This window comes from Falco biarmicus, chromosome 5 (assembly GCF_023638135.1).
Source record: "Falco biarmicus isolate bFalBia1 chromosome 5, bFalBia1.pri, whole genome shotgun sequence".
In the NCBI taxonomy this organism is placed as follows: domain Eukaryota; kingdom Metazoa; phylum Chordata; class Aves; order Falconiformes; family Falconidae; genus Falco; species Falco biarmicus.
This window is the reverse complement of record NC_079292.1, coordinates 68,614,985-68,632,942: the sequence shown is the minus strand read 5'-3', so window position 1 is coordinate 68,632,942 and position 17,958 is coordinate 68,614,985. Positions and strand designations below refer to the sequence as shown.

Sequence of the window (17,958 nt, the reverse complement as noted above, 5' to 3'; positions counted from 1 at the left end):
CTTAGCCATCTCCTTTTGGTTATAACTAACTGAGACTCTGAAATTCAGCTTCTTCATCTGCCAGGGGGAGGTAAATTTATTTCAGGACTGGTATTGTGATCCTGCCTGTGGATGCTGTGATACGTTACAGGATCTAAGGCACTTAAAAGTGAAAATATGTAGATACAGTTATTATTAAGTCCATGCTCACAGTAATAACTCAGGCAGAACTTACAAAAACCAAGAGAACGGTCTATAGTAGACAGCTCTCTTTCAAAGAAAGAAATGTGTTTATTCTTCTCTTGAAGCTAAAGGGAAAACATGAACCCAGTGGGAGAAATCCAGTGGGTTCAGTTTTTCCAACTGCCACTCAAATAGGGAAAAATTAAAATGATCTATTTTATGCTGCCATCTAAAAGCATATTTGCAATACTGGAGATTTTTTTGCTTCATTATCTTCAACATATTTATCCTCTCTGGCAATATGTTTCTGAATATGTTGACTAGACAGGACTAGGGAATTCCTGTAGGTGGAACAGCTGTACATCTGGAATGCAGTCTTGGCTTTTTTGGACAAATACAAAGTTCTTGGCAGTGAAAAATGTGTTTGTCCTGAAAAAAATAGTCTATTTGTAGAGGAGGTAAGGACTGCTTCTCTTGCAGTTGAAGGAAGCATGCTGCACTGCACAGAAGGGTGGGTGACGTGTGTGATGTCTTGCGTCCTTGCTTGCAGGTGTGGACCACAGAAAGCTGGCGTATGAGGATATATGCACCCATCCCTGCAGGGGGCAAGGTGTAGGAAGAGAGAAGGAATTGCCTGAGTCTCTATATTGCAGGGAAAGCAAGAAATCCTATTAAGGATTTATGCTGTTCCAGCAAAATAACTTCCTCACTTGAAGCAGAAGCCAGCTTTTTCATTGTCTTTACTTCACTCACGCTGACAGCGTGCAGTTCTTCAGTCAAGCCCGGTGCCAGTTTTGTACTGAGAGATTCATCATTAGGAAACAGGCTACCAAGCTTCCTAGCTCCTACCCCTGCTCTCGGTCACAATTTCAGTTGCCTTTGGGATGCATTTCCCAGGCTTCGAGTGAACAGCCCTCACATTGCTGAACACTCATAGAGAGAAAACAGTTATTTATTACATGAATGGGTTTCAAAATACAGTGACATACACATTCAATATGTTCTAGAGAAGGCATGTATGGGAGATGTCTGAGAAGACATTTGTGCGTGGTGTGTAATAATTATAATATGTTTTCATTTACGCAGTGTCTCCTCCACACACAAGGGAATATAATAAAATGTAACTAAAACAGCATATCCTTACAAATAAAGGGAGAGAGAGCATTTCATACAAAGGTTAAACAAAAAAATCTGTTTAATGTCACATTGGGGATTAGAGGAACTGGAGTAAAACAAACATCCAGAACAAACTTTGAGGGGTTGCTTCAGGAAAAGCACGTGTGTGAGTGTGTGCCATCACATCTGCATATTCAATACATCTTGCTGGGACAGCTCAGGGAGAATAGGAAGCTGGAAATTTTCAGTGTGGGAGTTAGATGGAAGAATGTGAACCATTCTAAACAAAATATAGCAAAGTTGCCAGCTGACTTGATAAAATGCCAGTGCTCTCTAGGATCCCTTGAAATGGAGCTGAGGACTGGCCTCGCCGTTCAGGCAGTGGGTAGGCAGCCAGGAGATCTGGGCTGTATTCCTGGCCTTGCAACAAACCCAGCATGTGACACTGGAAAGTCATTCAGCCCTAAGTTTCCAAAAACCGATTTCATGCCTATATTTCTGGGCACCTAGCGTGAGATGATGTGAGCCCAAACATCCAGGATTTCAAACAAAGTTAAGCCGCAGGTACTAACTTCCCATCCATGCAGAAGATCCGTTTCGGGGCTCAGTTTCATCGTGGATACAATGGGACTGAAACCTGCAAAGCAACCCAAAATGCTACAAAGCTGCAGGTATTAGATGATTACATAGATCTCTAATTTTACCAAAGGAGAGGTGCTACGGCTATGCAAAGGAGTATTATTTAGCTACCTGTTGTTTCCCACATCCTGGCAACCACTGCCATTCTATAAACATTTTCACAGGTTTCAATACGTCTGAAGGTTTTTGTTTACATTTCCTGCTTCAGGGCATCAAGGAATAACCTTACGAAAGGATTCACTGTTCCAAAAGGAACATAAAGAATACAGACCAGGACTTCTGGCAGTAAGTGTGGAACAACAACACCGACAAGACTAGGAAAATACTAGATCTCAGGGGTGAAATAGTGGAAAGAAAGCAGCTTTTCCACATAATTTAGTCAGCATGTATGCTGGGGGAAAAGGAGTAAAAGCAGTTTTTCTAGCTTATGTTTTCCTGTGCACACACATTTTAAAAAAAATATTTGGAACCATCTGGATTAAAGAAAGTCGTGTTCTCATTGTACATGACAGGGTCTTGTCACAGAGAAGATTATACTGTAAGCAAAGGATTATTGTGTTTTTTCTGAATGGCGTAGAAACAAGTTGAACGAACTAGCTTAAAACAGAGATCTTGTATTACCCATTTATATTTCCACTTCCAACATGGTGAGCTTTGTACTTTCTTCCCACCCTGTCTGTGTCTGCCCTTAATTTTACCCCTGCATTCTCAGAGAGGATTTTCAAGATCTTTGTTACACACGGGTAGATAACATGCATTGGTGAATTAAGCACTTTGAATTGGGTTTTAGAGTGTCTACATGTATCCCAGAACAGAAGCAAGAACAAAAGCAGTTTCTGAAAGGCACCTCCTTTTGCCACACCTCTCTGTGCATCCCACGGAGTTGCAGCAAGCAGGTAACTTTCAGAAAACAAGGGGAATTTAGCACTAACAGTTTCTGTGCTGTTACTTTTAGGAACATGTTAAAGTAACCTTCCTTTGGCCAGAACTAATGCAAATCCTCCATTAAGTATAAAACTGTATTTTGTATCTTTATCCTGCCTTCTATAAAACTGGTTTTTGTAACTCTCACCTGCAGTTTCTGCCGGGCTCTAACTATGACTGATTTCCACAGCATGTTTCCAAAACAGTACTGCCCTAATTTTCAGTTTTCCTCTAAGAACTTACTTTGGAGACGATGCTTGTAGGGCAGGTGACATAACGTTGTCTGATTCTAGTCAACTGCCAATTTTAGAATGCTATTTACTACCTGAAAATGTGCTGGTGGCCACGGCCCAGAGAGGGAGGAGTTAATAGTTAAAAGTAACGCTGTGGTAATCCACAGGTATAAAAATGCTCTGTTTTAAGAACCAGGCAGCTACAGCTGTACCGTCCCTGGGCCAAGCTTACCTTCTTGCAAGGTTACCTCTAACTCTTGCTGTCATAAGAATGTATGAGTTACCCATCCCTGGACCTCGCTCCTGGGGGCCCCATGCAAGGCATGACCGGAGAGGACAAGCCCAGCTCCTGATGCCTTCTCCTCCTTGGAGCTTCTGACAGAGAAGACACCAAGAATCTTACCTGGTAGCCAAATAACCCTTACCTTGCAAGCTGGCCAGTGTTGCTACATTTGCCCTGACTGCATGGAAACCTTTGGCGGAGGGGAGGCTGCTCCCACTCGTCTTCAGCCTCAGCCAAAGGCCAGAACATCTCCACCCCAGGCTGAACGTGCTGGCTGTCAGTGGAGCTACACACAAACAGCATCCAGCCATCTCCGCTGGGTTTTGGACAGAACAGCCGTTACAGAGGAAGACTTCACAAACCTGCTGCTGTAACAGGTACCACACAGCACGTTGGACACACATGTTTCTGCTGTAACTGCAGGGGCTGTCCCTTTTAGATCAAGTTGTAGAGGTCTCAGAGTTCAATCCCCAGGAATCGCTTATGAAAGCAATTACTACCTGAAAGGTCTCTTTGTTTTTGTGCCACTGCTTTTAATAATAATGATTACATCAGATATTTTCTGCCATCTCAATCTTCTTTGGTACTGCTAATAAAGAAATGACAAAGCCCAACACTTAAAATAGCACCCAGTGCAATGAACTGCAACCGCCGAGGCTTCAGATTTTACGTGCTACCCTCCCAGAGCACTTTCCCTTTAATGATTTAACTATTGAGTACTGAGCTTCTTATAAGCCACGAAGGGTGTGACACGTGTGGCGGAGTCAGAGAATCGCCTGCGGCCAGGGGCCCAGGTCGCTTGCTCTAACCACCAGACAGTCCTGTCCCACAAGAGCAGACCAAAACATATGTGATAGGTACATGGCATTTAAGTGCAGTTGCCTGGACCATAGTATATTATTTTGGTTCTTTAAGCGATCCTTTCATTTGTGCTTGGTTCAGTCTGTTACAGCAGCAACAGTTGCTGGCCAATTTAATGGCAAAACTGGGAATATAATCCAGACCTCCCACACTTTACATCCTCTGACCATTCCTCCTCATACCAGCATAGTTATATTCTTGTCAGCTATTGACTGACAAGTAAAATCAAAACCTGAAGAAAACACCTAAATCCCAAAGGCTCAAATTTAGAGCTGGAGTCTGCACTGACACATCAGCTCTGAATTTTGCCCCAGCACCTAACTACATATTCACAGTACGCTGTATTTCAAATAAACCACCCCCGACACCGGGAAACACATGGCAGATCAGAATTGTTTTTTGCAGGAGGAACCATGTAATCCTAAAATACAAGCAACATGATACCTGCAAAGTACAGAAAAAGCACTAGTTTTTAATGTTTCAGAAAAGCTTCATAGTGACCTAAGCTTCGCAACAAAGCTCTGCATGCAAGAGGATCCTAATGTTACCATTTTCAAATAACCCACTGATTAGTTACACGTTCTTTATAATAGCTGGTCAAAAAAAAAAAAAAGATCATGACAAGCATGAATTCCAAAGGAGATCCATTCACTTAACAGCCCTATCCTGATTTAAATATGAGCGTGTGCATGTACACAGATATGTATATATGCTTATGAATCTAAATTATGCACATTACACATCTGCTCTGCCTACACTTAAATGCATAACTTAAATGCATAATAGAGATCTTTGTCATGTAATTACTCGTTGCATTCACAGAAGCGTTCTAGGGGATCATTTTCGCTTTACCTTCAAGAAAGGCTAAAACACGCTGGCGCAGCTTCTCTGACACCTTGCTAGGAGCAGAAAAGCACTGCAGTAGTAGCCAGGAGTCCACTCAGCATGAAATGCTGATGAGCACCACGTTCTCTCCATGACAAGGTGACACCCTCATTTTCCTGAGTCATGTCAGAAGATGGTGGCTTAGGTGTCATCAATGCTAAAGGACCGTTTTGGTCTCATTGATACACAAAAAACGTTCCACAAATTGACTTTTAAGAAGTTCCACTAAACCAACTCTAAACCCAGTTTAAGACCATGGGTTGTATTAGGTTTAGTTGATTTTTGTGGATGCGCTGCAAATCTGATGAAGGTCTGGAAGCCAATTTGTGAAGGACAACTGCAGCCCCCTGGAGCGTGGCTGACATTAGAATTCGAACCAGTCCCAAACCAGTGTCAACTGAACTACTCATTAAGGCAGTTGCATGTTTTGGAGAGGTGAAATTTCCCCACTACAGCTTAGACTGCGGCAAAATGCTTTAAACTGAGAAGTAATGTAGTGGTGTGCTGGACAAAAGGACTGAAAACCCAACATCAGCTCGTCACAGGAAATTATCTAACAGATTATATCAGGCTACACCCCAAAAGGCACCAGCCTACAGCCTCTGCAACAGATGAGGGAGGCTAAGGCCGTCCATGCCTTGTTTCTTTCAAGGGTGGAAGTAAAAGCATCACTGTTTTAAATGAAAGCCTAGATCTCCAAAGCTGTTTGCATGACTGAGGCTCCTGCCTCCCTAATATCCCTTTGATCATCTTAGCCATAGCGAGCGGAGCGCATGAATCCAAGCTGCCTGTCATCTCCGCTCCCTCAGATGCTGGGATGTGGGACAGCGTGTTTGAGTGGGGCAATGAAAGGGATTAGCAACTGCGGGGCACAAGAGAAGGCAAGGAGGAACACAGTCTCAAGGAGCTAGTTCATCGAAAGAAGTATGGTTAGGCAAGGTGGGAAAATAGATTACTTTAGGAATTAATTTAAGGTTAAAGGGATCAAAAAGAGAGAGAAGAGTTAGCAGACCACGGGCTTTACGATTCAAGCAGTTCTGTGTCATTTCTATCCTGCAGTGCTGGTGGCCACCACCCATAGGTTAAGAAGAGGCCAAAGGCCAGGAATATTCCTGTGGGTAAATTCATGAGTTTTCCATTCCACAGCTGAAGCCATAAAAATGCAGAAAGCACAGGGAGTAGGGTGGCAGAAGAAAAGGAAGGTTAGGGAAGGATTCCACATTTGTTTTCTCTTAAATGATTAATTTGAGCCAAAAGCTACCCTGCAAATTGAGAAGCAAAAGAAACAAACACGGGCAGACTGAGATGGCAGCTGCAGAAAGACCTGGTGGACACTATGCCCAACAATGCAATAAAAGATACAGGACAGACGATGGGACAGCTTTATCAGCACGACTTACTTCCAATCACAGAGGCCACAAGTGAGTCACACAGATTCTCCTGAACCTCTGCCAAGCAAAACTGTCCAGCCTCCACCGAACACCAGTGGTAATTGGGGGGAAAAAAAGAATGAAACATTTATCTGGCAAGTGCTTTCAAAAAGAGAAAGCGGCTGTTGGGAGCTGCTCAAGGGGCTGGAATGCTGGAGACAGTTCCAGGGGGACAATCAGCCATCTGAGTGCATACCAGGCAGGCAGGGATTTTTAATAAAACGCAGTTTATCGCACGGTGATTACCACCTCCTATTTATACCGTATGAGATCATTTAAAAACATGGCATGTATTTCCTTACTTCTGGAAACACAAAGTCAGCTGACCAACCATGTGATAGATTGGCCCTTTTCACACACTTTTACTTCATCTTTCTAAACCTCTATTTCCAAACATCTGTCACTTAGATATGTCAGAAATAAAAATCTACTGGAAAAATATCTTCTGTGCCTCCCCTGCCCCCACAAAAAACTCAGCCCCACAGCAGATTAGGATTATGAGTTCAAATTCCAGGGCTGTTCCATTTAACATGTAAATCTTAATTGTTCACAAGGAAGCAGACGCTCAAAGTATACGTGTGAGAAAGGGAACTGCAGGGTCTCCAGAAAATGCACCATCTATTTCTAACCTTTCCTGGTTACACACAACAGGTGTTACAGACACAACGTGCTAAGACATAAAGAAAAAAAGTACTTCAGGTGAGCTTTTATGCCTTAAAGAGCACGCCTTTCCTCATTCCTCCTCAAATGTGGTTTGAAGGTAACGTGAAGGCTGGGAGAGAGGAAATACCGCGTTACTTCCATGGTAAGATTCTGCAGTTGAATTTGGGATAATACGGTAAAAGACTTCATTAGCACTCTTTCAGAATTACTTGTATAACTTGCTTGTAGCTTTGCCAGTTATGAGTAATGCAACAATCACCAAGATACACCACCACCACCTTTATACCACATTTCTCTCACATGTTGCCTGGTGGCTACTGGACTCAGCCTTTTTGTAAGCAATCCCGCTGTCTTCAGCCGAGCAATCCTCACCCAGGCAGGCCCACGCAGCCCGCGAGACGCCGCACCTTTCACCTGCTCCTCACTTCACAGAAAATCTCCTTTTCAGTTGCGATGCTCAACAACTGGTTTGAGCGCAGTAGGTCTGCAGTGCGGCTGCTCAGCAAAATGTATTGCCCCTGATCTTTTTCTTATTAACCCAATGGTTAACCACCACCCCTTCAACAGCACAAAACTAACTAAATAACGCTACAAGGACAATTCATACTGGGTGACACCCCGGGACAGCATCTGTGTGGGACTGCGGCCCCACGATCATTAAAACCAGGTCTACACATTGCTGGATCACCCAGGAGTACAAATTTGATCGGGATTGGGCCAAGGCACATGATCACACTTCTGCTGAATGAGCCAGAGCGCACAATACGGAGCCAACGCCAGTTTTAGGCTGGCCATATGCCAGCCGCAGGGGTGCAGACGATACCTGATCTGGCTAGAGTTGTGTACAGTGATACCTGATCCAGCATAAAGCCTGCTAGTAAAAAGTTAACCTGTTAAAAACTTCTTGAATTAACTTGAGCAGTGAGTGAATGAATACCAGGTTAGCGCTTCACATCATGTGGCCACCCCATTTTTGAGCCAATAATAGAGGAGTCGCACTGCTGGCTTTTCTGCATTGCCAAACCGCAGGCTAATGTCGATAGCAATGCTTGTATGCATGGGGATCTCCTTGAAGAATCAGGGCCTCAGAGTCCTTCAACTTGCCTTGCCTCCAACTTAAAGCAAAAAGGAAAGGAAAAAGTAGAAGTCTAAATGATTAACCTCCAAGTAGTCAACAGAGTCTACAAACACGGAATCTGTACATGGAGATGGAGCCACAGGCATTTCTGTAGCAGATAAATTTAGATGATGATTAAATAGAGCCTGTCCCTTCAGGTGAGTGAAACTCTGTACAGCAAACACATTGGTTACTAGGCTGATTTTTGTAGTACTTTAGTAATCTGAACGGTATTAAGAATGCACCCTGTTGTGCTGAACAAATGTGAACTTTTATTTTTTTCTTTACAGCCCTTTGGCACAGATGTGCAGTCCTCTTTTGAAACTGTTCTGAAAAGCCTTACCTGATCTCTGGTAGAACTTAACCCATTTTTAATGCTGCACAATACTGCCCAGTGTCAAAACATGTGCAGCCACCCTTGCACACGAGGCTACAGACCTGTAGGAAACATGGATTTCAAACATTCTTTTTTGAAATGGCTCGGTTTACGTGAGTACTTCAATTATTTTCAGAGCTACCTCAAGGAAACCGTTAGCTGAAAGCAGTTTCCATAAGTTTTTCCATTTCCTATCACAGAGGCCCTGCGATGGTCCACCCAGAGGTGTAGCAACCTTGACAGTTACCCAGGTCTCCGAGCTCTTTGCAGCCGCGCTCCTATGGCTCCTGCAGGGACGCACAGCCAGAGGGGTCTCGATCTTTGGTCCTCAAAGCTGTCCCGCAGCCTCGAGGCCGAGCCGCCCGTGCTCCCGCAGGCACGGCGAGGCAGTGGCCCGTGCTCCCCTCGCCCCACGCAGCGGCACAGGCCGCCGTCTCTCCCTCCTCACGGGGTCCGCCCGCGCCGGGCTCCCCAGGGAGCTCAGGGCTTCGTTCTCCAGCCGGCCCACCGCGGCCCTGGGCAAACCGCGGCGTGGGGCAGGCTGCCGGGCGGCGGGCGAGGAGGGAAGCCTGCGGTGAGGGGGCAGGCGGTCCCGCCATCTGCGGCCCGACCCTCCCCACGGCGCGCTCCGCCGCCCCCGCCCAGCCGGGGACGAGTCACCCAAGGGTGACAACGCAACGCCCAGCCGCGACCTCCCCACGCTGACAGGGCGGGAAGGGGGGCGACGTCGGCCGGCGGCGCTCGGGGGGCAGGGCGCAGAGGCCCGCGCACCCCTTACGGCGGCGGAGCGGCGCTGGCGGGGGCGGCGGGCAGCGGGGCGCCGCGGCGGCGGCGCAGCAACGGTTAACGGCGGGGCGCAGCGAATGGGCCGCGCTGTTTCCAGGGCGACAGCTCGGAGTGTTCCGGATCGTACCATTGCGCAAGCGGCGAGGGGGGGGGGGGGGGGGGGGGAGAGACGGGGACGGGAGAGAGGGCGGGGGTAACGCGAGCGGCGCCGCCGCCGCCAGGCCCGGCCCAGCACCGCCTCCTCCCTCCCTCCCTCCTCCCCCCGCCCCCCGCCTCGCCTCCTCCCCCTCCCGCCCGGCCGGAGCGCGGCGCCGGGGCCCAGCAGCGAGCGGCGCGCGGCGGAGCGGAGCAGGCGGCCGGCGGCGGCCGGGCCCGGAGCGGCGGAGTCGGTACCGACGGCGGGGCGGGCCGGGCCGGGCCGGCGCGACCCCCTGCCCTCGCTGCCTTCTCGCCGCCGCCGCCGCGGGATGCAGGCGGCCCGGGGCCGGGGGCTGTGAGCGGCGGCAGCGCGGAGACAAAGGGAGGCGGCGGGGCTCGGCGGCCGGCACCAGGGACGGAGCGCGGGGGCCGCCGCCGCCGCCGGGGCGCACCCGCCCGCCCGCCGGGAGGCGGCACGATGCGGCACGGGGCGGCGCGGCGGCAGCAGCGCGGCGGCAGCAGCGGCGCGGCCCGCCCGGCGCGGCGGTAGAGGCGGCAGCCGCAGGGCGCGGGGCCGGGCCGGGCCGGCGGTCGCGCAGCAGCGTCTCCCGCGGGCCGGGCCGCGCCGCGCCGCCCGGGCCGGCGATGTGAGGGCGGCGGCGGCGGCGGCGGCGAGCAGAGGCGCGGCGCGGCACGGCGCGGAGCGGAAGGCGGGCGGGCCCCGAGCGGAAGCGGGCCGGGCCCGGCGGCGAGGAGGAGCGCGGCGCCGGCGGGGGCGGCCGGGCGCGGGCGTGCGATGGAAACGCACATCTCGTGCCTGTTCCCCGAGCTGCTGGCCATGATCTTCGGGTACCTGGAGGTGCGGGACAAGGGCCGCGCGGCGCAGGTGTGCACGGCCTGGCGGGACGCCGCCTACCACCGCTCGGTCTGGCGGGGCGTGGAGGCCAAGCTGCACCTGCGCCGCGCCAACCCCTCGCTCTTCCCCAGCCTGGCGGCGCGGGGCATCCGGCGGGTGCAGATCCTGTCGCTGCGGCGCAGCCTGAGCTACGTGATCCAGGGCATGGCGGACATCGAGAGCCTCAACCTCAGCGGCTGCTACAACCTCACCGACAACGGGCTGGGCCACGCCTTCGTGGCGGAGATCAGCTCCCTGCGCTCGCTCAACCTGAGCCTCTGCAAGCAGATCACGGACAGCAGCCTGGGCCGCATCGCCCAGTACCTCAAGGGCCTGGAGGTGCTCGAGCTGGGGGGCTGCAGCAACATCACCAACACCGGCCTCCTCCTCATTGCCTGGGGCCTGCAGCGCCTCAAGAGCCTCAACCTGCGCTCCTGCCGGCACCTCTCCGACGTGGGCATCGGGCACCTGGCGGGCATGACGCGCAGCGCGGCCGAGGGCTGCCTGGGCCTGGAGCAGCTCACGCTGCAGGACTGCCAGAAGCTCAGCGACCTCTCGCTCAAGCACCTGGCCCGCGGGCTGGGCCGCCTCCGCCAGCTCAACCTCAGCTTCTGCGGGGGCATCTCGGACGCGGGGCTGCTGCACCTGTCGCACATGAGCAGCCTGCGCAGCCTCAACTTGCGCTCCTGCGACAACATCAGTGACACAGGCATCATGCATCTGGCCATGGGCAGCCTGCGGCTGTCCGGCCTCGACGTCTCCTTCTGTGACAAGGTGGGAGACCAAAGCCTAGCCTATATCGCACAGGGCCTGGATGGGCTGCGTTCCCTCTCCCTCTGCTCCTGCCACATTAGCGACGAGGGCATCAACCGCATGGTGCGACAGATGCACGGGCTCCGCACCCTCAACATCGGCCAGTGCGTCCGCATCACTGACAAGGGCCTGGAGCTCATTGCCGAACACCTCAGCCAGCTCACGGGCATCGATCTCTACGGTTGCACCCGCATTACCAAGCGGGGCTTGGAGCGCATCACCCAGCTGCCCTGCCTCAAGGTGCTCAACCTGGGACTTTGGGAAATGACTGAGAGCGAGAAGGTCAGGTGAGAGGAGGGGGGCACCCCGAGACCTCCATCTCCTCTGGAGGGACTCACTGACTGACTGACTGACTGACTGCTGCAATGGAGGAGAGAAAGAGAGAAGAGAGGGGCACGCACAGAGCCATGCTACCCACACACCCTGGCACTGGAGGGAGAAATGGAGAGAAAGAGTGTATATCCTCGACCCTTCTGTGTTGCCTACCTACCCTTGCTCTGGACGAGGAGGAGGAGGAAGGGTGGTGGGGCAGGAGGAGAAAAAGCACCTATCCTTTTTCCAGGTCACGCCTCCAGCTCTACGCTGGGGAGACAGAGCTCCCCCTTCCCTCACAGCATCCTTCCCTGCGGAAGAGGTAGAAGCCCACATTCGTTATGCACTGGGGCTAGAGACACCCCTCTTTATCCCCACTCCCTGATTCCATCCCCTTGTGCACTAAGGATGGATAAAGGCAGACCCTTGTTCTGCCACATATCCAGGATAGATTATTTTTTGTTAATATAAAGGAGAGTGGGAATGGAGATGGGAACAAACAATAACAACAGCAGAAAAGGCTTCCTAGCTACACTTATGTACCCAGCCACCCAGTCATTCTGCGCTGGGCACAGACACAGCTTTTGGTAAAATAACCATTCCACCTCTGCGCTTGCCCCTCCCCTGTCAATTGGGAATTGTGACAAATACTGCTCCCTAGGTACATTGGTATTTTTGGGGTTGTTTTTTTTTGTTTGGCTTTTTTGTTGTTTTTTTTTTTTTTAAAATCTGTTTTCATTCTCCAGTTCCATGTTATTTTCTCTGGTGTGGGCGGATGCAACCTCCCACTATTCCAGTTCTCCACTGCACTGAGACTAGGGATAGCTTCAGCCTTTTCTTTTGTCAGTATGTTTCTGTGTCATCCTGCACTATGGTTAATGGAAAAGCCTAGGCACTCCATTCTCTCTCCCCCCATCTCTCTACTGGAGATGAAGATACCATTTCCTTTTTCTCTTGCCTCTGTGGGGCCTGGACATAGACCCCAGTCTCTTAAGCCTTCCTGCGCACTGGGGGACACTGAGGAGTTACCAAGAGTCGTCTTCCCTTTCATCATTCTCTCTTTTTCTCCCCTCCTTGGCAACAGGGATAGACATATCCAGCTACATATCCATTCCTCTTTGGGTTGGGGTGAGCAGGTAGAAGGGGTGGCTAGCTCCCCTCTAACCAGGGGACTTGACGAAGAATCTCCAGCTTCATTTCTGCTTCATTTGAGATACTGTGACCTGTTCTTATTTTGAAATGCATAAAAAAAATTACTGCTACAAAAACAGCCTCTTACTCTCCCATCTATCCCTTGCTTATGTCCTGTAACTGATCCCAGTTTTCCTCACTCATTCTCCTCTTTACAGTATTCATTTTCTTACATGGTTTTATTTTTAAAGACATATGAAGTTGCTGTTCTTGTGGATTTTTAAGTACATTTTTTTTCTGCTGAATATATTCTATATATATAAATATATATATGATGTCTGGCTACCTCGTTTTAATTTGTTACTTCCCCTTCCCCCCCCCCCCCCCCGCCAAAAAAGAAAAAAAAAAAAAAAAAAAAAAAGCCCTGGAATTCTTACAGGAAAGAGATTTTGAGACTGAAACATTTTTGTGCCTAGACTGGAATAATGCCCCTTGGGTTTGTTCTTCTTTTTCTCCACCCCCCCCTCCCCTCCCTTCCCTTTTTTTTAATTTTTGTTTTTAAGCTTATCCTACTGTGTCCCACCTTCACATTCTGGTTGTGCCTCTCCCTCCCTCTTCACCAGGGACTGGGGACCCGAACTGTGCTTTTACTCTTCTAGCACAAACATGTAACATGAGAATCCACGCTGAGGATTGGGCTACTGTTAACAGAAATGTGTAAAATGCAAGTTTGTTTAAAAAAGAATTTATATATATAGATATATGCAAATGCTTTCCCCTCCCCTCCCAAATCACCTACAAAAGGTCACTATGCCAGGCTGCCTGTTTGTAGGTGGAGAGGAGCAGAGCTGGCCTGCAGGCCCCGAGGCTGCAATGTGAAGGGGAGGAGACTGAAGTTCATCTGTCTTATCTCTGTTCTGTCAATAAAATGGAGCTGGGTCTTTAGATATTTTTTTTTATTATTATTTTAAAGAGGAAGTTTGGTTTTTGTTTTGGTTTTGCCTTTTTTTTAAAAAGAAAAATATCATGGCTTTTTTTTTTTTTTTTTTTATGCTTATCTGTTCAAAATCTCGAATCCTCCACAGTAACAGGCCAGACCACGGAGTTAACGCAAACCCAGAGACCCCTATGGATTAATTGTACTGTTTGTGAATTTGTATAAAAAAAAATAACAAAGATCCTCTTAAAACATTTTATATTCTTACAGTAAAAGGTTAAACATATTTATATAATAAAAGAGGAAATATGAAGTATGTTTTTAAAAAAAAAAGCTGTATCTGTGTTGTCTGTGCTTTTTAAAGATGTGTATCTATCTGTCTATCTGTTGGGTTTGGTAAGTATGCTGTGCGACTCATGCTGGGGGTTTGGGGCTGCTCGCTCTTTTTCCAGTGAGCGACAGAGGAGGAGAAGGAAGGAAGAGAGCCTGGTGCCTCCTGTGCAGGATGTTGAGTAACATCACCATGAAGAGCTCATAAGGAAGGGGTTTGGGAGGACCGGCCTTGTCTGCAAGGGCGCTCGCAGCATCTGTGGGGAGAAACGAATTTCAGCTGCCCGGCGGTGTGAAGTGTCAGCTCAGTCTGAGGTCAGACAAACCCAAAGCACTGCAGCTCGCTGCCAAGCCAGTGAGTGTTCAGTGGCTGACGAAGACATTTGGGAGGGGGTACAGAAGGGCTGTGTTTCTTAGTTTTTGAAAGCTCCAGGTAGATAGCTAAGGGGTTTTTTTTTGTGATTTAAATTGAGGCCCACCCTGGGTGGGAGACCCATCAAATAAAAACATTTCCCAGCAGTGACAACCACCAAAAAGGGTGCCCTCACCAGCACATGAGGACCTGGGAAATCTGAAATGGCTTGGCTGGTTTCTGCTGCCCAGGAGAAGATTAAAGAAGTAAAATGGGAATGTGTTAAAAAAAAAAAAAAGTTTGAATAATTAAGGTGTCCTTTGTCCTATGCCATAATCTTTTGCCTCAATGTATGACTTTTAACCTGATGGGGTCTCTTGGTAGCCTTCCACGGTGTGGGTTTTTTATTGTTGCTGGAGATGGAGCTAAGCGGTGCTTACAGGGCAGCGACAAAGCCCGTCTCCCCCAGCCCGGCGGCGGGGCTCGCCCGCTGCCCCCTTCCTGCCTCGAAGGAGGGGGAATGCGAAATGGTGGAAGAAGCCGGAGCCATTGTTCAGGAAAGTTAAAAGAGGAGCTGTCCTTGCTTGCTTGCTCAGTCATGCATACTCAATCTGGCCGGGCCGGGTCCCTGTGGAAAGGAGGAGGGCGATTCTTCCCCTCTTTTTAACATTCCTCTCCAGGCCTGGCTGTATTTAAGCTGCTTTCCTCCGCCGAGGAGGAGGGAGGGGGATGGTCTGAAGTTCCTGTACATTTGCATTTTAAGCACTTCCAGCGCTGAGCAGGCCACTTTGTTCCCCCCTGCGCTACCCTGCTCCAGCTCCAGCGGCTCCGGGGTGCTGCTCCAGGTGGGACAGATGCGGAGGTCCCCTCCGCGCCCACCCCGGGGGCTCAGCCTCTGCCGCCACAGGTATTTTTGGCTGAGGTTGGACTGGGCATACTTCTTTTGTTGCCAGCTCTAACCACCTCACCCCTTTTATGTCAGTGCTGCATTTCAAAGGGGAGAATAGTGCCCAGCTCTGGCCCTCCGGAAAAGAAACACTATCTCCTCCGCATCCCAAGGACCTGGGCTGTCTCGAGGTTTAGTCTCTGGGATGCGTGTTCTTTTTTCCACCTTCTTTCCAAGACTTCCAAGCTTTCTGTGGGGAGACCATCACAAAAGCTTCATTGTTTGCTTTCGGGAAAGCCACCACAATTGGATCTAATTGAGCCTGACACTATATCCATCTTCCTCTACTTGGAAGGAGGTGTAGGGTCTGTCTTTCCTGCATTAAGAAAAAGTTTACAGAAACTTCTTGACCAAAAAAAGAGGATGTATGTATGAATGTTAAAAGCAACGGGAATTCCAGGTCAGGTTCCCGTTACCTCTGAAAATGTAAATGTTCCTGGGGTAGGCAGCAGTTCCAGCCAGGGATAGGTCAAATGATACATCTCTCATAAGGTAGGTTAGTTTCTGCTGGATTTGAGCGAAAATGGCATCTCCTTATTAAGCTCCATGTTCACATGGATAACGATGGGACATCTGTGCACTCATAAGTTCTGTAATCAGAACTAGGACAGGATTTTTTTTTCCCCAAAAAACCCCAACTTCCTCTCCCCATGTAAAAATAACAAGCCAAAAGCACTGCCCACATGGCCTGGCATGCTCTTTAAGGAGAACCCAAGACAAAGGAAGCTGCCGAAACCAAAGCCACCCTGAAGCCCAATGTTTAGACACCCTGGGCTGTTCCCGTAGATGGAGCAAGGGCTCCTCACGCCTTCCCCTTACGCCCCAGTGTGACAGCACCTCCTGAGGCACAGATGTGTGCCTCCCTGTTCTGTGAGGCCAGGGCTGGAGGAACACACGTGTTTATTAGTAAAGAAAAGGGTTTCTTAAAATAAATAATCGATTGCCAACAACCATAGACCAATTACCCCATGACTCCTGAGCATAACAAGGAAACTTAATTTTCACTCTCCAGCCGCTCTTGAATTTCTGAACATGACTCAGTTGGCAACTGGGGTAGAAAACCACAAAAAACCCCCACCAAAACCCACCAACAAAACACCACTATTTGAAAGCAAGCTGAAAGTCTCCCATCAGTATCAGGGAGCCCACAGAGCCCCAGTGGTGGCTTTGGTGCCAGCCTTTGCTGCTGCGCCCAGCAAAAGCACTCCCAGCCCTGCCAGCCGTGCCGGCTGGGGCTGCAGGGTCCCTCGCCTGCAGCCACGCAGGCTGGGCCACGGAGGATGGAGGGTGGAGCTGGGACCCACTTTAGGGACCGGTGGCTCTGGGGAGCAGAGGGGCCACGCTCCAGAGTTAGTGGCAGAAAGCGGAACAGAGCAGGAGCGACGCGAAGAGAGGATGAAGGGACCAGGCAGGAGAGGAAGCAGCCGGGGACCGAGGGGCGGCGGTGGGGGATGCTGGCTCGCAAGCTGTGGCCAAGCCTTGCGTGTGCGAGGGGGTCCCCGGGCTGCTGCAGCAGCTGCTCCCCTGGCCAAGCCAGTGGCTGGCTCCTCTCCCTGGGAGATGGGGAGCAAAAGGCGGCTCCACCTGGGTCCTACTGCCCGCGGACTAGCATATGGGAGGTCTGTGCGTGACAGATTTATACATGTTACACCTTCCCGCCCCATGCTGTGGGTTCGACTGAATCAGTTTGTTGTGGTGATTCTGGGGTCCCTTTGTTTCCCCGATAATAAATAACAGGGTCATGGGGCAGCTGTCATGCAAACCTCCTGGGGCCTCTGCTAGGACAAGAGGTGATCTCTGCGCTAGATAATACAGAGCTTACTACTGAACCTGCCCTTTGGAGGTCAGGGAAGAGTTAAAATGAGAGCTGGGTGGCCAAGACACCCAAATTTTTTGGAACCAAAGCTAGAAGTTAGCACAGGCTGCCATTAACAGCTCAAGGGTAGGTGTTCCTCCAGTCTGGCAGCCTTGCCACGTATGTACGCAGGATGCTTCTAGCAAAGTGGATCCTTTTTTATTTTCTCTCTCTCCCTCCTCTACCTGAGATCCCATTCTTTTAGCCAACAGCTTTGTAGTGGTGCCTTCTGTGGAGGAAAGAGATCACTGATAAACTCAGCCAGGTGGTGCAGGCTGGATGTGACGACCCCTCAGGACACCAGTGAGGCCCCATGCCAGAGCTGCTGGCTCGGCTGCGTGACGCTCCCCGCCACAGCCAGCCAGCGAGGCCGTCCCACGCAATTCCCCAGCCCCACGCTGCACGAAAGAAAGAGCTGGAGAGGGTTCGTTGGGCTCCTGTGCCAGAACTTAGACTCCAGCCATATTTGGCAGGCATGCTAGTGCTTCTCACTCTTCTTTAATTAAATCTACCAAATGCATTAGCTCGATGGCAGCCCACACTGAAATAGCACCATAGAGATTTTGAAGAAATCCAAACCCAATCTGTCCTTGCAACAGAAAGATGAACGGAAATGGGATTTTCCTAAAAGATTTCCTAAAGCCTGAGGTGTGCTTTGGAAAGGGTGTCAAAAGTTTAATACCAGGGCCTGGATGCATGCCCTGAGCAAGTATTTCCACGAGACGGTTACTGAGACATAAACCAAACTCGTATTCTGCTACAGATCTAGAAATG

General features: G+C 49.9%; 2 protein-coding genes across 2 annotated transcripts in view; one reads left to right on the top strand and one right to left on the bottom strand.

Moving 5' to 3' along the window:
- WNT5B (Wnt family member 5B) overlaps positions 1-17,958 on the bottom strand; it is a 76,418-nt gene that overhangs the window by 27,745 nt on the left and 30,715 nt on the right. The gene's annotated exons all lie outside the window — the stretch shown is intronic.
- Positions 10,275-13,151, top strand: FBXL14 (F-box and leucine rich repeat protein 14). Its single transcript, XM_056340680.1, has one exon. It carries the CDS (start codon positions 10,410-10,412, stop codon positions 11,610-11,612), a length of 1,203 nt encoding a protein of 400 aa, XP_056196655.1. The 5' UTR covers positions 10,275-10,409; the 3' UTR covers positions 11,613-13,151.

Bases quoted from the DNA above. Each gene is read 5' to 3' on its own strand.
- FBXL14 (XM_056340680.1), top strand. From the start codon at position 10,410: ATGGAAACGCACATCTCGTGCCTGTTCCCCGAGCTGCTGGCCATGATC.